This window comes from Impatiens glandulifera, chromosome 6 (assembly GCF_907164915.1).
Source record: "Impatiens glandulifera chromosome 6, dImpGla2.1, whole genome shotgun sequence".
Lineage (NCBI taxonomy): Eukaryota > Viridiplantae > Streptophyta > Magnoliopsida > Ericales > Balsaminaceae > Impatiens > Impatiens glandulifera.
The window spans coordinates 15,460,099-15,476,825 of record NC_061867.1 but is presented as its reverse complement, the minus strand read 5'-3'; the positions used below and the strand labels follow the sequence as shown (position 1 = coordinate 15,476,825).

Genomic DNA, 16,727 nt, shown 5'->3' with positions numbered 1-16,727 from the left:
CAATTAATTACTGATGAATTACTGTTTTTGTTTTCTAACTGACAAACTCTCCATGTTTATTATTGTTGCATCGTGAGTTGAGAGTATATTAGAATATAAAATAATATATTTATAAAATATATTATCACAATATTATAAATCGAGATAATATCAATATTATATTATTACATTAGTTTCCTTATATAATAATTATAATGTATATATAATAGACATAACATATGTAACCATAATAACAATTCAATACAATTTCTTATTTTATTCTTACATAGTATCAGAGCTTTGTTATTATTATTGAGTCAATTAAGTGATAGTCTTTCGCTACCTTCATCAATGATTACCTTAGTCATTGATGGAGGGACTCTAGTAATTTATTCTTATATTTTTAATAATGTCTTTTCCTTTTAGATATTTAGGTTGATTTGGTTGAATTAGATGGTTTAGAAGAATATTGGTTTTATTATTAGTCTTGGAGGAGAGGACATCGAAAGTGAGTTTGTGAAACTTCATTTGATTGGTTTTGGTTGTTTTTAAGAATAAGAAGTTGAATTTGGTTTGTTTTTCCCTGTATTTGTGAAACTTGTTTGATTGGTCTTGATTTTGGTTGTTCTAAGAATATAGAGTTGAATTTGATTTGGTTTTTCCATGTGTTTGTGAAGGATTGTTTAATGAGTTTGGTTTGGTTGTTTGGATTGTTAATTTTGGTTAGTCTGAATCAAATAAGAGTTGTTTTCTGAGTGAATGATCAATGGGTTGGGCAGAAAAGAGAGAATGTGATTAAGAATAATGAGTACTTCTTGTTGTTTCTGCTACTGTTACTTGTGAAATTCTTTAATTATGTCGATTACTTACTGATATGAATTACTATTTTTGTTTTCTAACTGATAAACTCTCAATACTTATTGTTGTTGCGTTTTGATTGAGAGTGAATGTTATAATATAAAATAATATATTATAAGATATTATCACTATATTATAAATTATGATAATATTAATATTATATTATATTAGTTTCCTTATATGTTGATTATATAAAACATATAAGGAAACTAATATAATATAATATTAATATTATCATAATTTATAATATTGATAATATTTTATAAATTTATTATTTTATATTGTAACATTTTCTCTTAAACTTACGATGCAACAACAATAAGCATTAAGAGTTTATTAGTCAGAAAGAGAAAACAACAATCCATATCAGTAAGTAATCGACATAACTAAAGAATTTAATAGGTAACAACAATAGAAACAACGAGAAGTACTCCTCATTCTTAATATTCTTTTAATCCTTCTCTTCTCTCTTATGCCCAATCCATTTATCATCCACCCAGAAACTCTTCTTCGATTCAGACCAACCAAAATCAACAACCCACAACAACCAAACTAAACTCATTAAACCATCATTCACAAATAAAATGAAAAATCAAACCAAATTCAACTCCTTATTCTCAACAACCAAACCAAGACCAATCAAACCAAATTTACAAATACAGAGAAAACTAAACCAAATTCGACCTCTTTATTCTCAACAATAACCAAAACTAATAAAATCAAGATTCACAAACTCACTTCTGATTTCCTCTCCTCCAAGAATAATAATAAAACCAACCTTCTTATAAACCATCTAATTCAACTAAATCAACCTAAATATTTAAAAAAATGAAGACATTATTAAATGTATAAGAATAAATTATTAGAGCTCTCATCAATGACTAAGGTAACTATTAATGGAGGCAGAAGACTATCACCTAATTGACTCAAAACGATAAAAGACTTTGATACCATGAGAGAAATATTGTATTGAACTTTTATTAATAGACATTATAATCAAAATATAAGAAAATTAATATAATAAAATAAAATAATATTAATATTAATATTATCACAATTTATAATATTGGGATAATAATTTACCGATATATTATTTTATATTCTAAAAAAGTATTTTGATTCATGAATAAAGATCAAATTGAAATTTTGGAAGACTAATGCAATAATATTTTTGAATTAAAATGTGAAAAAATTATAAGTGCAGCAAACACTGTAAATGATACACCATAATGAAGAGGATCTAGTAAGGAATGATACAATAAATTATAATGAAAGTATATTTTACTTTCATGAGATTTCTATAATTTTGAGGCAATGAGGTTTGGTAAAGTTATGCAAGTATGAGATATAGAATGGGTAAATAAAATTGAACTCGTGACTATCAGACCATCACAATCAAAGCTAAAAAGATATTTATGAAAATATTTATAGTTTATTAGTCTCACGTTTATAATAAGTTCATATTTACTATGATTTTGATTTTTCGATGCGTGACATCAGATTCTCTCCAACTTAGTCACATGACGTCTTAATTGTTTTAATTGTGATCACATTTGTATTCTCAGACTCACTTATGACTTTAGAAGTGGCTCACGTGACACTTTGTTCCTGCAGGATTCAAGAGATGTTTCCCCTGACACTTTGTTCATATCATCGGGTCGGCTCTAATATCACTTGTAACGTCCCAAACCCAGATAACGTTACCCGTAATTGACTATAAATATTTTGAGCAAACCACTAAGTCATCACAACCCAAACTCAAAAAATATCCATTAAAGTATTATTTATAATATATTAACTTCACCCTCATTTCACAATAATAATATAAAACCATTAATATTACAGGTAATTGGAGTATTTTGAATACATCTTAATTATATGATATAGTATGTGATCCTTACAATTTGCGGCCATACAATTTGCGGTTATAGGGACGGCTCAAAAAGTTGTCTGATCTTCTTGCTATGATTGACAACAAGTCCATGTGTATTGTCTTTAACAATAAGTAATGCACAATCTTGTTCCTACCAACTCGACTTAAAGGCACAATTTTGACAACATATTAGCCCATGTTCAAGAACTTGTCAAAGATGTTATAGAGCTTGTACCAACACACACAAAAGACCGTTAAATTTTGGAGCTAATAAATTTTCGTATAGGTTTTATTTAGAATGTATTTAGTTCGGTTCGGTCCGTTCGTATACCAAAATACACAACAAGACTGTTGAAATCGATTTGAAAAAATATAAAACCGGGTTGGTTTATTAATTGATTCTATTAGATCAGTTGACAGAAAAAATATTATTGCTAAATAATCCAAATATATTTTGAAAAATAAATATTAACTATATATGTATATTTATTTAAAAAAATAATTGTAATCCAAATATATTTCAAAAAATAAATATCATTATCTATATTAGAATGGTATGGTTGAAAACTTAATTATTAAAAAAATGTTAGTTGTGACTACAAAATGTAATCAAATTATGCATATTTTTAAATTTTAAACATGATCGATTTTTTCGGTAAATTTGACTGTTTCGACCTTTAATAAATCAAACCGCTGTGTTTAGTTTAGCGGTTTTTGAATCCAGTCATTCGATTCGGTCAATTACACTCCTAGATTTTATACATGATTGGAGATACAAGTTTTGACACTAATATGTCCAAATTAATTTTGATCCCAACTTTTAAATATATATATATATATATATATATATATATATATTTGTGAATGTTTTTTTTATGAAGACTCAAATATCATGTGAAAAATGAAGTTATTACACTATATTGTCGAGTCATGAGTCTCCACCCAAACTTTTAAAATCAATTATTTTTATCTCAAATCCAACTTAAGTACATAATTGTGTTAAATATAAATCTTATCTCATGTAAGAAATGATCTTGTCTTGTGTAAGAGTCTTAAATTTATCAATATATTAAACAAAATTTGTTTATATCTCTAACCTTGTAAATTTATATTATATTTAAACAGATGAAAAAATATAATGCTAATATTTTTTTTCATGTTAGATGGTAGACATATTTTTCTCTCTTTTTATATATATTAGTGGACATATTTGTTTATATTTTTACAACTTGAATTATTTGTTTTGTTATATATAACCATCTCATTCTTAAAACAAAATAGTATAACAAAAAAAAGTCTAAGCAAATATGAGTTAAATGATGTATTATCAATTAAAATTATAAAGTGATATTATTATTTATATTAAAATTTAAAATTTGACAAAAAAAAAAAAAATAAAGTATATCAAATTCCAATCACTATTTAAAGTGTTTTATTATTTTGGACTAACAAGGACAATATAAAATATTTAAAATAATATATATATATATATATATTAAAAATACAAAATAATATATAAATTTATTTTAAAATTTTAAAATAACATATTAAAAATATTTATTTTATAAATTTAAATAAATAACAAATTATTTAAAAATAATAAATTATATTATTTAAAATTTTATATTATAATAATTTATTTTTTTTATAATTAAAAGTGTCTCTTGATTAAATTTTTAAATCAATTAAAAAAAGTCTTAATACTGATTGGTTTTTCGTTCGATAATACCTCGAATCTAATCGGTATTACTCTTCACCGATTGAATTTAATACGATCGGCACCGGTCGCTAAAAACTCTCTCAGTATTACAAATTAAAGGCATGCCGATTAAAATCTAATCAATCGGTATAAGCTAAAAACTCTCTCAGTATTACAAATTAAAGGCATGCCGATTAAAATCTAATCAATCGGTATATGGTAATATTGATTGGAATGTAACTAATCGATATAGGGTAATATCAGTATTAAAAAAAAAAAAAAAAAAAAAGCAGACTCAACCATCAAAATGGAGGAAGGAAGATCGAGATAGAACAAGGCAGACACATTTTATAGGCAAGTTCCTTAGCAATTTTCTATAGTGTCTAATACACAAAACAACTTCATATTTGTCAGTTTCCAATAACGGAAGAATGTCAACTTGTGACAAAATATTATTATACATAAAGCTCAAGAGTTCCATTAAGGCACACAGGATTACCTGCTACTAACAGGTCTCTACTCCCCTGTTTCTTCTCGCAGGAAGGGGCAAAATTGTAGTTATACTTTTTTTTTAAATGTCTGTTGTCTCCTCCATGTGAGAGGGAACAGAGGTTTTAGTAGCAGAGGATTCGGCCTCCCATTAAGGCAACTTCTTCTACTCCACCGAGAAACATCCAAATTAAGAGACTAACCGATTCCACAAATACAAGTGTGAATTCAACAAGCTTGCAAGGAATTAAAATTGACTCCAATCTAATTCCATTTTTTCTACTAAAGGAGTGTATCCCATAAGAAAATTAGTCAAATTTGCAAGTTTTATATCATAAAAGTGGAATAGTGGTTGCTTATGTTGGGGAAAATGTAAAAAGACCTAAGAGAGTCCCCATTACTTGATACAAGGATTCTAAAAGTTACTTGTCTGTGCTTTGACTCACTCAATGTTTGTTGCATTCGAAAAAAATATATGATAAAAAATGAAAAAGAAAGATCAGTACGACAGTTTGGAGATCATAAGATTACAATAATAAGCCATAAAAGTACACATCTCATAAAAATACACACTCTTTGTAGCTAAAATTGGGGAATTAATGTGTACATCCTTTACTTGAAGTGTTTGAATTTGGTTTAATACTCTTAGCAGCTTCATCACCTGCAAAAAAATGGATTTATCCATACTTACACATTCTCTACAGTTTGCAACTATTTGTTATGGATAGCCGAATTCTAGATAACATGCAGTTGAAATACAGAAAGAATGTATTATTTTCTATGTTTAATTAAAATGACTAACAAATTTTGAAATTAAATTATACTAAGAGGATAAATATTCCTAACTGAAGTTAATTCCTCAAGAATCTCCACAGGTTCTCCTCTTCATTATCATAGGCAATAACAACATGTGTATCTTGCTCTGGAAAATTACAGTTTTGGCAATACAAGATCTAAATTTAAACATAAACATATATATCCAAATCAATATATATATATATGTGTACCTTAAGGAGATGGGGATGAAGCGGATGGGGGCATAGGGTCGGCAGAACCTTTGTCGCATCAGTAGGGGTCGACGGTCGTCGCAGCAGGGGTCGGCAGAACCTTCGTCATCGCAGGAGATTTCGAAAATGGGGAAAGAAGAGGAGCTCTCGGGTTTTGCTAATTTATTTAGCAATACCGATTGGTGTTTATATCGATCGGCACTATAACTCAATAAACGCGGCAAGATTGCTGCCCATTTTTCGTAGATATTTTTTGTTTATACCGATTAGTTTTAATACCAATCGATATATGCCATTTGCAAAAGAGCGGAAAGTTGCCGCGTATAATCGGTATTAATTAGGATATACCGATTGGTATTATAGTCAATCGGTATTATTAGCCTTACATCAATTGGTATTATAACCGATCGCTAGAGAGGATCGTTCATTACCATTTATTTTCTAATGAATGCTTCTATTATAACATTTTTGAATTCTAACTTGAAATAATTTGATATTTAAATCATCAATAATAAAGACGAATTATTAAATTAGATTTTTTGGATCAATTGAAATTTTGATTTTTTTTCTAGTAACTTCACATTTGCGGATTCTTATTATTGAAATTATGCAAAAACAAGATTTTGTCTTAGTTTTAAACGCGTTAATTTATTATCTACGTGTCATTTTAAATTTATATATATAACATTCATATAACTAATTTAACTAACAAATTTAATAGATTTAAAATCAGTAGTCAAAATCATCACAAAAATTTGGTATTTAAATTAATGACTTTAATTATATATTATTTATTTATAAATGTCTTAATTCAAAAGGGCTTAAGACATTTATTTTTAGCTTTCGTTTTTTTTTTAACATACCAGAAGGAAAATTAAATCCAATCGCAGCGAGACGTTTGAAACCGTTAAGACAAAATCTCATTTTGTTTAACTTTAACAATAAATAAACCTAAATTATAAGTTTAAAAAAAGTCGAGATTTATCAAAAAAAAATAAAAAAAAATAAAAATAAATAAAAAAAATGCAATTAAAGTTGACTTTCCCTTTCTAGAAAAATAAATGCTAAAAAGTTGATAAATCAAATTTTGTTTGGCCCTTCCAATAGCTTTTTTAGCATAGAGTGTGTATTGTTTTTTTTCATCATTCATGTTTGAGTTGATGTTGCATTTTATTTGGTTTGACATCTTATTTAGCTATATTGAATTTTTAATTTTTAATTTTTATAGTCCGAATAATACTCTCAATCATCGATGGGTCATTTGTTGTTGGTGATAATTTCTCGAATCCGTGTCTGTCCCATTCTTAACAATGAGAAGAAATATTCGGATCTTGAGTTATTTTTCATTTTTTCAATAAAAATTACTTAATTTGTTCTTTCATATGAATGACCTCTTACATGTATCCTCTCATGATTTGTATGAATTTCTCACTATTTCGGTCATATATATAAATCATCCATTTTCATTTAGCAAAACATTTTTCGGCGTTACATACCAACCCTCGACTAAGGACAATTTTAACTATCGCTCAGAATTTTTTGTAGATATTCTTTCTACATCGTTTCATTAGTTCGTTCGGCTTGTTCTACTACAACACTCATCGTTCAAGAACTTAAATGAGTTCATCTTTGAAGAAATCTTCAACATATCGCGGAATCGTTGAATCATTTCTAATGAGAGTTTTATTTTTATAAATTGTTTATCCAATTTAATATCAAGATCATCAATTATTGATTTTGTAGACGCTATACGGTATTATTTACTAATTAATTTTACATAGGTAAATCTCAATGGTGTAATTGAAAACAATAATTTGATACATTTATTTTAATTAATTATAATACTATCTTATAATATAATTTTTTTTTTCAAATAAGTTCTAAAACAAAATAAAGAAGTTAAAAATGAGGAGGGAAATTAGAAAAAAAAACATTTGACATGAAAATCCTACCCAAACACTGAACATGTGTCCAATTTTGTTGCAGTTTCTCCTTATCCAAACTTCTCACACACAGACAGAGAGATAGAGAAAGAGAAGGAAGAATGCTTCTATCAATAGCAACAACTCCGTCGAGCTGCCATCCTAATGGACAGTTTCGTCTGACTCGATCAAAGGTCTTGCCTTTTCTGTTTTCTCCAATTCAAAAATCGAAAATTCATGCAATACCCATCAGCTGTAGTCTTACCAGCAGCGCCAATGTTGATGTTCTTCAATCCGCCGCCAAGTTCACTGTATGTTCCTTCTCCTTCCCGATGTAATCTTTCCATTCTCAAACTGATGAAAATGAAGCAAGCTTTCAGTTAGTGCTTATATTTCATATGAATTTGGCCTCTCTACAATTTGTTATCACATTTTGTAAGATAATCAAATGATGCTAGGTGCTTTGGTTTACATTAAATAGCTGAAATCAATGAAATTTATGTTGTAACGAAAATACAAATGATTGAGTAAACAATAAAAAAAAGATACGAGATGTTATTAACGTGGTTCACCAAGATAAAACTTGGTTACCTTAGCACCAAAACGAGAGAATATATTATTGAGAAGATTAGAACAAAGATTACATTCATGATAGTATAGGGTTATGACAACACTCGTTAGATAACGAAAGCGAAGTTATCAAAGCAAAGACTTCAACTTTTTAAAAATTTGCACCTCTAAATAAACATTAACTAGGTCAACACCACAAAATATTAGATTTTCTATTGTGTTAATCTTATTTATTAAAATCAAGATTATAAACCAAAAAGATAAACTTTCATTTTGTTCAATACTCTATTTCTTTGTAACAAACAATTCAAGGCAACTCAACAACTAATGGGCTAATTTAACATAATAATAAGACTAATCTGTTGTTGATACTTTTTGTAGGTGGATACATACATAAAAAATGGCATGGTGATTGGATTAGGTTCTGGTCATGCTTCACTCTTGGCTATACAATACTTAGGTCAGCAGCTTCGCTCTGGTGCCATCAAAGATATAGTGGGGATACCAACGTGAGTTCTCTTCTTCAAGGTGCAAAAAAAGGGTTAAAAATGGAAAGAATAGTGTTTATTTTGCTATACATAATCTTTCAGTTCTTAAGGTCCTATTTACCATTAAGGTTATTGATTGTTGATAACTAAGGCAATCTTTGTAGTAGTTTTACTTCCTTGATACATAGAATTAAGGAGAAAAAGAAAATGACATAACTGATTCTTATATTAAGTTTCAAATTCAATTCTCCTTGTTATTCGTCTCAATCTAGAAGCTCTTGATATTTGTCTTGCATGTGGCTAAAACCCGCATTATAATGATGGAGACCATATGTTATTGGCGCGAATGCAGATCTATTAGTAGTGCTAGTGAAGCAGCGAAGGCAGGAATTCCACTGGATTGTTATGAAGATACATCTCTGGTTTGTATGGTTTCTGAGTGTCCTTTATTCAACTTTTAAAACAAATAATGTTAGTTGTAAAATATTTGTACATTCTTCAGGAATTCATACTATCGTATAATGTATTGAGTTCTTAAACTTGTAGATTGATTTTGCATTCAATGACGCTGATATCATAGAGGAGGAAACACTTGTTGCTGTTATTGGTCATCGCAAGTTGCAAGGAGAAGAGTCATTAATTCAAGAGAAGGTTATTCTAATCATTATTCAATGAAGAAACACTTATTGTTTATGTTACTGGATCTGTATTGTATGACTGAATTTAATTTTCGATATATGGTTGCAGAACATAGTCAATGCAGCAAAAAAACTTGCCTTCATTGTCACTGAAAAACAGTACAAAGATGAGTTGGAGGGTTCAGTTCCTGTTTTAGTCCATTCTGTAAGTGCAAAATTGATCATAAACTGGAATAGGTTTATTGCAACATGGGGGTTGCTATAATACATTTGTATTCTTTCTAATCTTGATATTAGTTTAACTGGATGGAACCTGCTGAAGAGATTGATGACTTATTTTTGGGTGATGCCGAGGTATGTATATATAAATATATACAAGTCTAAGATTGATGACTTATCGGAGCATTGTGTTAGAATGTGTTATTTAGTAATTGAAGGTCTGGAGGAGATCTTCGATAGGACATGCAGGACCGACAGGAGGTGATTTCCCTTTGTTGACTAAAGAAGGACATAATATTCTGGATGTCATATTTACTTCACCAATACTAAGCCTTGGTATTATTAAATCATTACTATGACTTCAATTTTTTGTTTGTTTTTTCTTCTACATTTTCTTGTTATTATAAAGTTGCTATGTTTTCAAGTGCAGCTGAAGTAGCTAGAAGCCTTGAGAATATTGGAGGGGTAATCGACCATGGAATCATTTGTAAGATCCCGTAAGTTTTCTAATTCCATTTGTAAGAGTAAATGAGGAATTTGCATAATTGAATAGTTTTATTAGTTTTTCAGAATTCTAGGATTTGGGTTGTTTTCTTTAGGACCTCGTGTTTGGGATCTCGTTTGTGTCTGTATAAATGTTTGTTTCGTCGTTGTACATAGATGATGAGGTTAAACAGAATTATATGAAGTGCCTGCCTTTGTTAGTTTTACATAAATTTTGTAATTGCAGATGCACAGCGGTAATTGCTTCACAAGATGGTGTTTCCTTTGTGGAAAATTCTCAAAATATTGAGAAATGAACATACCTTTATCGGCCTTTTGGCTAAGATCATTGGGAAAAAGGTCCTTGAGAAATGCCACATTCTTGACCATGGAATCTCTATGATTTGTTTCTTCATAGTTCTTATAAATTTTCTTGTGAAATTTATATAGTTTGTTACAGTATGTTGATTGTTGAGCCTGTACAAAATGGTCAATAATATAACAATCATTTTTCAGCAGAATCAGTAAAATGCATAAATATTTCTTTTTCAATGAGGTCCATTTTTCTACTATATTGGTAACTTAATGGCTCCAAATTAACATGTCAGACATATTTTTTAATCACATATATACTGCAATTTATACTTTTAAATAAATAAATCTTGAATCTAAAAAAAAAGAGTAAAAAAAAATTAAAAAGTATAATAAAAAATATGTTTTTTTTTTTAAATCATATACGGGTTTAAATAATTTAATCTATTATTAATGTTATTTTATTTTATATGTGTTAGTAAAATTAAATAGATTTAATTATATGAATATTAGTTTATTTATGCATATAAATAGATTAAATAAAATAAATATATTAATTTTAATTTTTTTTACAGGAATTAATGAAAATAAAGAGAAAAGGTAATAAAAGATTATCTGAAGGCATAAAAAAATTAAATAATGATATTTACATCATGAATTTTAAGCCTTATTTCCTCAAAGGAAGGCCAAAATGGAGCAACCGGGCAAGACATATTGAGATCACCAAAAATTACAAAAAAAAAAAAAAAGTGAGAATTAAAAAATGACAACAGCTAAAATCAACAATTTACTATTTTTTTAATTTCTTTTAATGTCTGAAGGAGACCAATGGTGGAAGAGAAAACTTCATTTGACATTATCTCGGCGATCCAGGTAGATAGTCTCGATGAAAAGATGTCTTTGTTACTGGACTGCACAAGGCATGCAGTTACTTAATCCACCCACTAGCCAAACAATTCTGCACAAGGCATGCAGTTACTTAATCCACCCACTAGCCAAACAATTCTAGGCCTATAACAGACACACTAACCCACTTGAGCCCAATGTATACTCGTATGACACATGATCCCAAAGATAAGGCACTATAGAATCATGGTACGCCTAAGATGACGAGGAAGCTTGGGAAGTCGCTCGAGATATATTGAGGTTATAGCATATCCAAGAGGGGAAGAAAGTCACGACTGAAGAAAAAAAAAAGAACCGACAATACAAGGCATGCCCCAAGGATGGAATACAAGTACCACAACTAAACAAACTCTAAAAACGTAAATCTCTTTACCTGCTGGAGCACAAGCTACATTGCCACTACTCATCCCAACACCATCGGTACAACTAGCTAGTCAGAGCATTGAACTAGCGCAACTCAAACTTTTTAGATTGAAATGAAAACACAAATTGATGCCCTAGTTAAAAGAAAGTCAACACACATAGTTGAGAGTTGAAATTTGGGTTAGAGGAATCTAAGAGAGTCGTCCCTCACAGACTGAAATTACCATATTTGACAAAGTGTGTAGAGAATAAATATCCAACAGCCTATATGAACATGTACTTGACAAACATCATGTCATTGCAACTTGGAGAGCCCACGGTATTGCAATTGTTCCCTTGGTATCTTGAAGAAGTGACACTTGAGTGGTATTTGCGTCAAACATATGTCAACACTATACTATTGAAGATCTTGTCAATGTATTCATAAGTCGATTCAATAGGTCTTGAAGGTGGACAAGCCTGAGAGAATACTAAGGAGTATTAAGTAGGGTCTGGGTAGAAAGCTAACCCAAGTGGGTCAATGACATTCATCGATACTTTTAGCTTAGATAAAAACCTAATCTTTACCAGGTCAAATATCAAAGCTCAACATCAAAACTAGGGGCATTGAAAAAGATTAAATGATTTCACAAGATTGATTATGATCACTTTGAGACAAGTGTAGACCTTTTAATCCCTTTAACAATTGATGGATAAAAAAAGGAACACGAAGAGTGAAACAAGAATTTAGAAAACAAGGATAAAAAAAATTCAATTGTTTTTTGACTATTTTAAAAGGAGCCAAAGTAAATCTTGAAATTCAAATAGAGTACTATCCGATTGAACTAGCTCAAAAATCTTACAGAGCGCTCGAAAACTTGTTGGAAAAATTCATGGAAAAGCCAAAATACCAAAACTCATAACCGTTGTTGTCAACCGAAGCGTTTCATCACTAATGGAGGTTATGCGTGAGAACTCAAGGCCTCTAAAAAAGTAGGAAAATACGAAAACTTGTATTAAACAATAATGTGTTGGTAGAGATATTGAAATCACAATTTATTATTTACCCTAACTTTTGTCCAAATTGTTAAACGCAAAAACAAAAGTGTATCGATATTATCATATATACACCGGTCACATGAAAAAGAGGGTGAAAAAGACACTCTTCTGTTATTATTATTATTCTCATTCTAATATCTTATTTCATTATAACACTCATCACTTCTATTTTAATAAAAAAAATTATCGAAAGTAAGGGTAGAAAGTTGGTAATAACAATCATAGTGACATATTAGAAGGATGTCATGTATGAAAAAGATATTTGTCGAGGTATCAATTTACGAATCTCCTTAGCTCCGTCAATGACATTAGTTTCATTACACAAGTCATCGATTTAACACAAAATTGTTACTCGACGGAGATCATTTAAAAGACAAAAAAATAAAAATATTTGAACCTGACGTGAATCGAACACGCAACCTTCTAATCTGGAGTCAGACGCGCTACCATTGCGCCACAGATCCTTTTGAAATTTATGTAAATTTTGAATATTCATTATCAATATCATTTTACTCAGGAAATACAATTTAATATATTTTTTATTAAGCATTATTTATTTCACAATCTTTAATATAAGTAATTGGATATAATACCTAACCCGAATCAACAAGAGGTAGATGCCAAAAAAATTAGTTATATAAGTGATTCGAAATTATAGGTTTCAAAGTGACGGTATTCAATATTAATTAATTTACACGAACAAATTTTTGGAACCCATTTTTTGAGTGGACGAATTTGTTTTACAATTTTAATTTTTTATAACTTTGAGCTTAATTTTTTAACCAGATTTGTTTGTTTTATAAATTAACCCTTGTATGTTACCTTTACATCGTGTCATAATATGAATTAATAAATCGATAACAATGAAATGAAATGCATTTCATCATAGTTATAATATTTAATACTATTTTGATAATTATAAGTTATAATAATTATCCAAATGAACACATTCATATTTAAAAAATGCACCATTAATGTCTAAATGATTTTATAGCAAAATATTTTGAAGAGAGAGTTTGGAAAAAAAAAATCTATAAATTAATTTGTCTTTTTAAAAAAAATATTTAAAACTTTCTCTACTTTCTTCTTTCAAGTTATATCTTACTCGAATTACAAAATGTTAGATAAATTTTGTAAAATAAACTATAAATAGAGAACAAAATAAAAAGTGTCTTACATAACATTGAGTTTTATTAAGAGTACATAATCAAAATTTTATCATATTTTTTTAGTTTTTAAGAATTTAAACGTCTAAATGCATATTCTGAGTAGTTTGTTTTAATAGTATTTGACCCACCCTTATCACGTTAAAATAAATTTTAATTCCCACGTTTTAATACAAACTTAATTTATGCAATAAAATATAATTAAACAATGATGATAAAAAAATTTTACTTTAGATTTATGTTATCCTATAATGACTTGTAGAGACTATATTTTATCATTAACTTTTATATTTTTCGTATGATATGATATACAAGTTGATTCTAAAATGCTTAAAAAAATTATTATTAAATAATTTTAATGAGATTAGAAATTATTTCTTCATAAAAAAAATATTGTATTTAATTATAATGATATTACAACTAAAATTAATTTTAAAAAATAACTTAATGTAATAATATGACTATCAATTGTGTATTTGTCAATGATAAAAAAAACATAACCATCAATAGGCAAAATCCAACCAATCCAATTCACACTCATTCACATTCTATTCATTATATTAAAAAAAAATCTTCCAATTGTGATCATAATTATTTTCGATGCCTAACTTGACAAAAACACATTTGTCGCATCCTAAATTAGCCGAGTCGATATACTCATTGACTATTAATACAGCATCATAGATTTGACGACATTTAATAAACGTCATCTTATTACTGGATATGACCGTCTTCCTTGGAGTAGGGCATTGGTTACTTTAGCACCGTAGCGCCTGGTACTCGAACATTGGTTCGAGACATTTTCTCTACTCCTTCTTACTCTTAAAAAGTAGGGTCACCTTACGTTCTTGAACCGATTTTTTGTATTTAAAGTAATTTGTGTATCTACTTTAATCATACTATTGTTCGGTACCATTATCAAAAAATATCCGGGTAAGAGATGTACTTCCTCGGGAATGAAAAAAAATTGATCTATTTTCATTTCATATTTTGGCCTAAATTCCTTGAAAAGAAAGAATTGGTTAATATATTCAAGATAATTACGTATTTATAAAATATTGTCTCAATTCATCGTATTTTATCAGATCCAAAATCCTCCATCGGGGAGTGAAATAGAATATGAAACCGTAAGCTCCCAAGTAGTGAGAGGAGTCTGGGGCTCTGACCGCGTGCCTGTTGAAGAATGAGTCGGTGACTCATAGGTAGGTAGTGGCTTAGTGGAGATACCATTGTTTCTGGTACATAAGCTCCTATAAAAATGGGAAATGTCCTACCTTTGAGTGTGGTTTGAACTATTGATTTATATTTGGTCTTGTTTCCACCTTTCCAGTAATTCTAGATACAATGTTAAAATATTGGATTTTCCATTATTTAAATCGCATATCCCCTCATTTGTAGTAATTTATCATTCAATGAATGATTGACAAATTATCTACTCAATTTGGTTACTTTGTAGTTATACATAAGAAAAACTTTTTAAATCGTACTTATTATTTATATTTGTACTGATCCTAGTATAATTCCTATTACTTTGGCTGGATTATTCGAAAGATATTTTAGCCATTTGCATCAAGCTCAAACTTCCTTCTTTCATGCGAGTTATAGTTTATCTCTTGATTTTTTTTATTAATCCTTTCGAAAGAAATAAGATATCTCTAAAACCCTTCTCAATTTATTGGCCAAATATTTTTAGACAATTTTATAGAAAGACGAAACGAGACTAATGTGTCTAAAGTTTTTTACGTCCCTAGAACTTTATGAATGAGTCATATCAAAGTAAAGTTCCAACTTTTGTCAAATGATATTAAAAAAAAAATGATCAATTGCTTTCATAATTCCAATTTTAAGGAAATGTCATGACTTCTTTAAAAAAACCAAAGTAAACTCGTTGCATCTTGATGTTTTATCACTTTTGCACCTCTTAATGGTCTCCTCAACCTCCTCCGTCGAAAAATGAGCTTTTAACATATCTTTTTGCACTGTACTAATTTAATCAAAAGTAATATCAATCAATTTAGGTTTGACCTTAAATGACTCCTTAGACAAATCCTTATAGAACTTGACAATACTTCTAGAGATTTCTGGTTCACTATTATGAACTCCCCCTCAACCGAGATCAAATTAATCACATTATTTTTGCTCGCACATTAGAGATCTCATTGAAAATTTGGTATTTTTATCCCCGACTCTTAATCGTGTAGTTTTACTACGTTGGCGTGTCCCAATTTTTTCCTCCTTACACATAGCGAGCAACTTTCTAACGATGTGAATCCGATCAGAACTAACCTCCTCTACAGAGAGTTCACGAATCTTCTTAGCCCCATCAATGACATTAATTTCATTATGTAAGTAATAAATATTGCACGGTCCCCTATGAATCAACTTTTGAGTAGCTTACATAGATTCATTAAGTTCATAAAAAAGTATTTGATAGAGAACCAACTGATGTTTGGCTCACCCACCATGATTGCACATGCGGTATAAAGTATTCATTAATCAACCATGTATTTTCAAATCTAAAGAGTCGAAATATCATCACCATCAATAGACGTTCTATCAAGGTCGGTCGGTAATCTCAACAACTACATAGAATGACCTTTTGAAATATATTAGAAACTCCTCAACACATTAATTCACTAATTAATAATATATCGATACAAGAATGAGCGTGACCCCATTGTCATTACATATGCTAAAGGTGATTGACCACCTTCCAA

The 16,727-nt window shown here is 29.1% G+C and overlaps 1 protein-coding gene and 1 non-coding gene across 3 annotated transcripts; one reads left to right on the top strand and one right to left on the bottom strand.

Moving 5' to 3' along the window:
* The first annotated feature begins 8,754 nt into the window (after window positions 1-8,754).
* LOC124941910 (probable ribose-5-phosphate isomerase 4, chloroplastic) lies at window positions 8,755-10,780 on the top strand. Of its 2 annotated transcripts, none has more exons than XR_007099649.1 (8): window positions 8,755-8,906; window positions 9,238-9,307; window positions 9,432-9,536; window positions 9,633-9,728; window positions 9,821-9,877; window positions 9,961-10,078; window positions 10,168-10,239; window positions 10,473-10,780. XR_007099649.1 is itself a non-coding variant. In XM_047482290.1 (8 exons), the coding sequence occupies exons 1-8, from the start codon at window positions 8,803-8,805 to the stop codon at window positions 10,540-10,542; spliced, it is 687 nt and encodes a 228-aa protein (XP_047338246.1). In that variant the 5' UTR covers window positions 8,755-8,802; the 3' UTR covers window positions 10,543-10,780. The 2 variants fall into 2 exon arrangements, 1 of the variants encoding a protein (XP_047338246.1); XM_047482290.1 differs by having other exon boundaries at window positions 10,173-10,239.
* Window positions 10,781-13,236: 2,456 nt separating this feature from the next.
* TRNAW-CCA lies at window positions 13,237-13,308 on the bottom strand. The gene has a single exon. It is a non-coding gene; the product is annotated as a tRNA-Trp (tRNA).
* Between the last annotated feature and the right edge of the window lie 3,419 nt (window positions 13,309-16,727).

Bases quoted from the DNA above. Each gene is read 5' to 3' on its own strand.
- LOC124941910 (XM_047482290.1), top strand. From the start codon at position 8,803: ATGGTGATTGGATTAGGTTCTGGTCATGCTTCACTCTTGGCTATACAA. The intron at 9,537-9,632 runs GTTATTCTAATC...ATATGGTTGCAG, and splicing joins AGTCATTAATTCAAGAGAAG to AACATAGTCAATGCAGCAAA. The intron at 9,878-9,960 runs GTATGTATATAT...TAGTAATTGAAG, and splicing joins TATTTTTGGGTGATGCCGAG to GTCTGGAGGAGATCTTCGAT.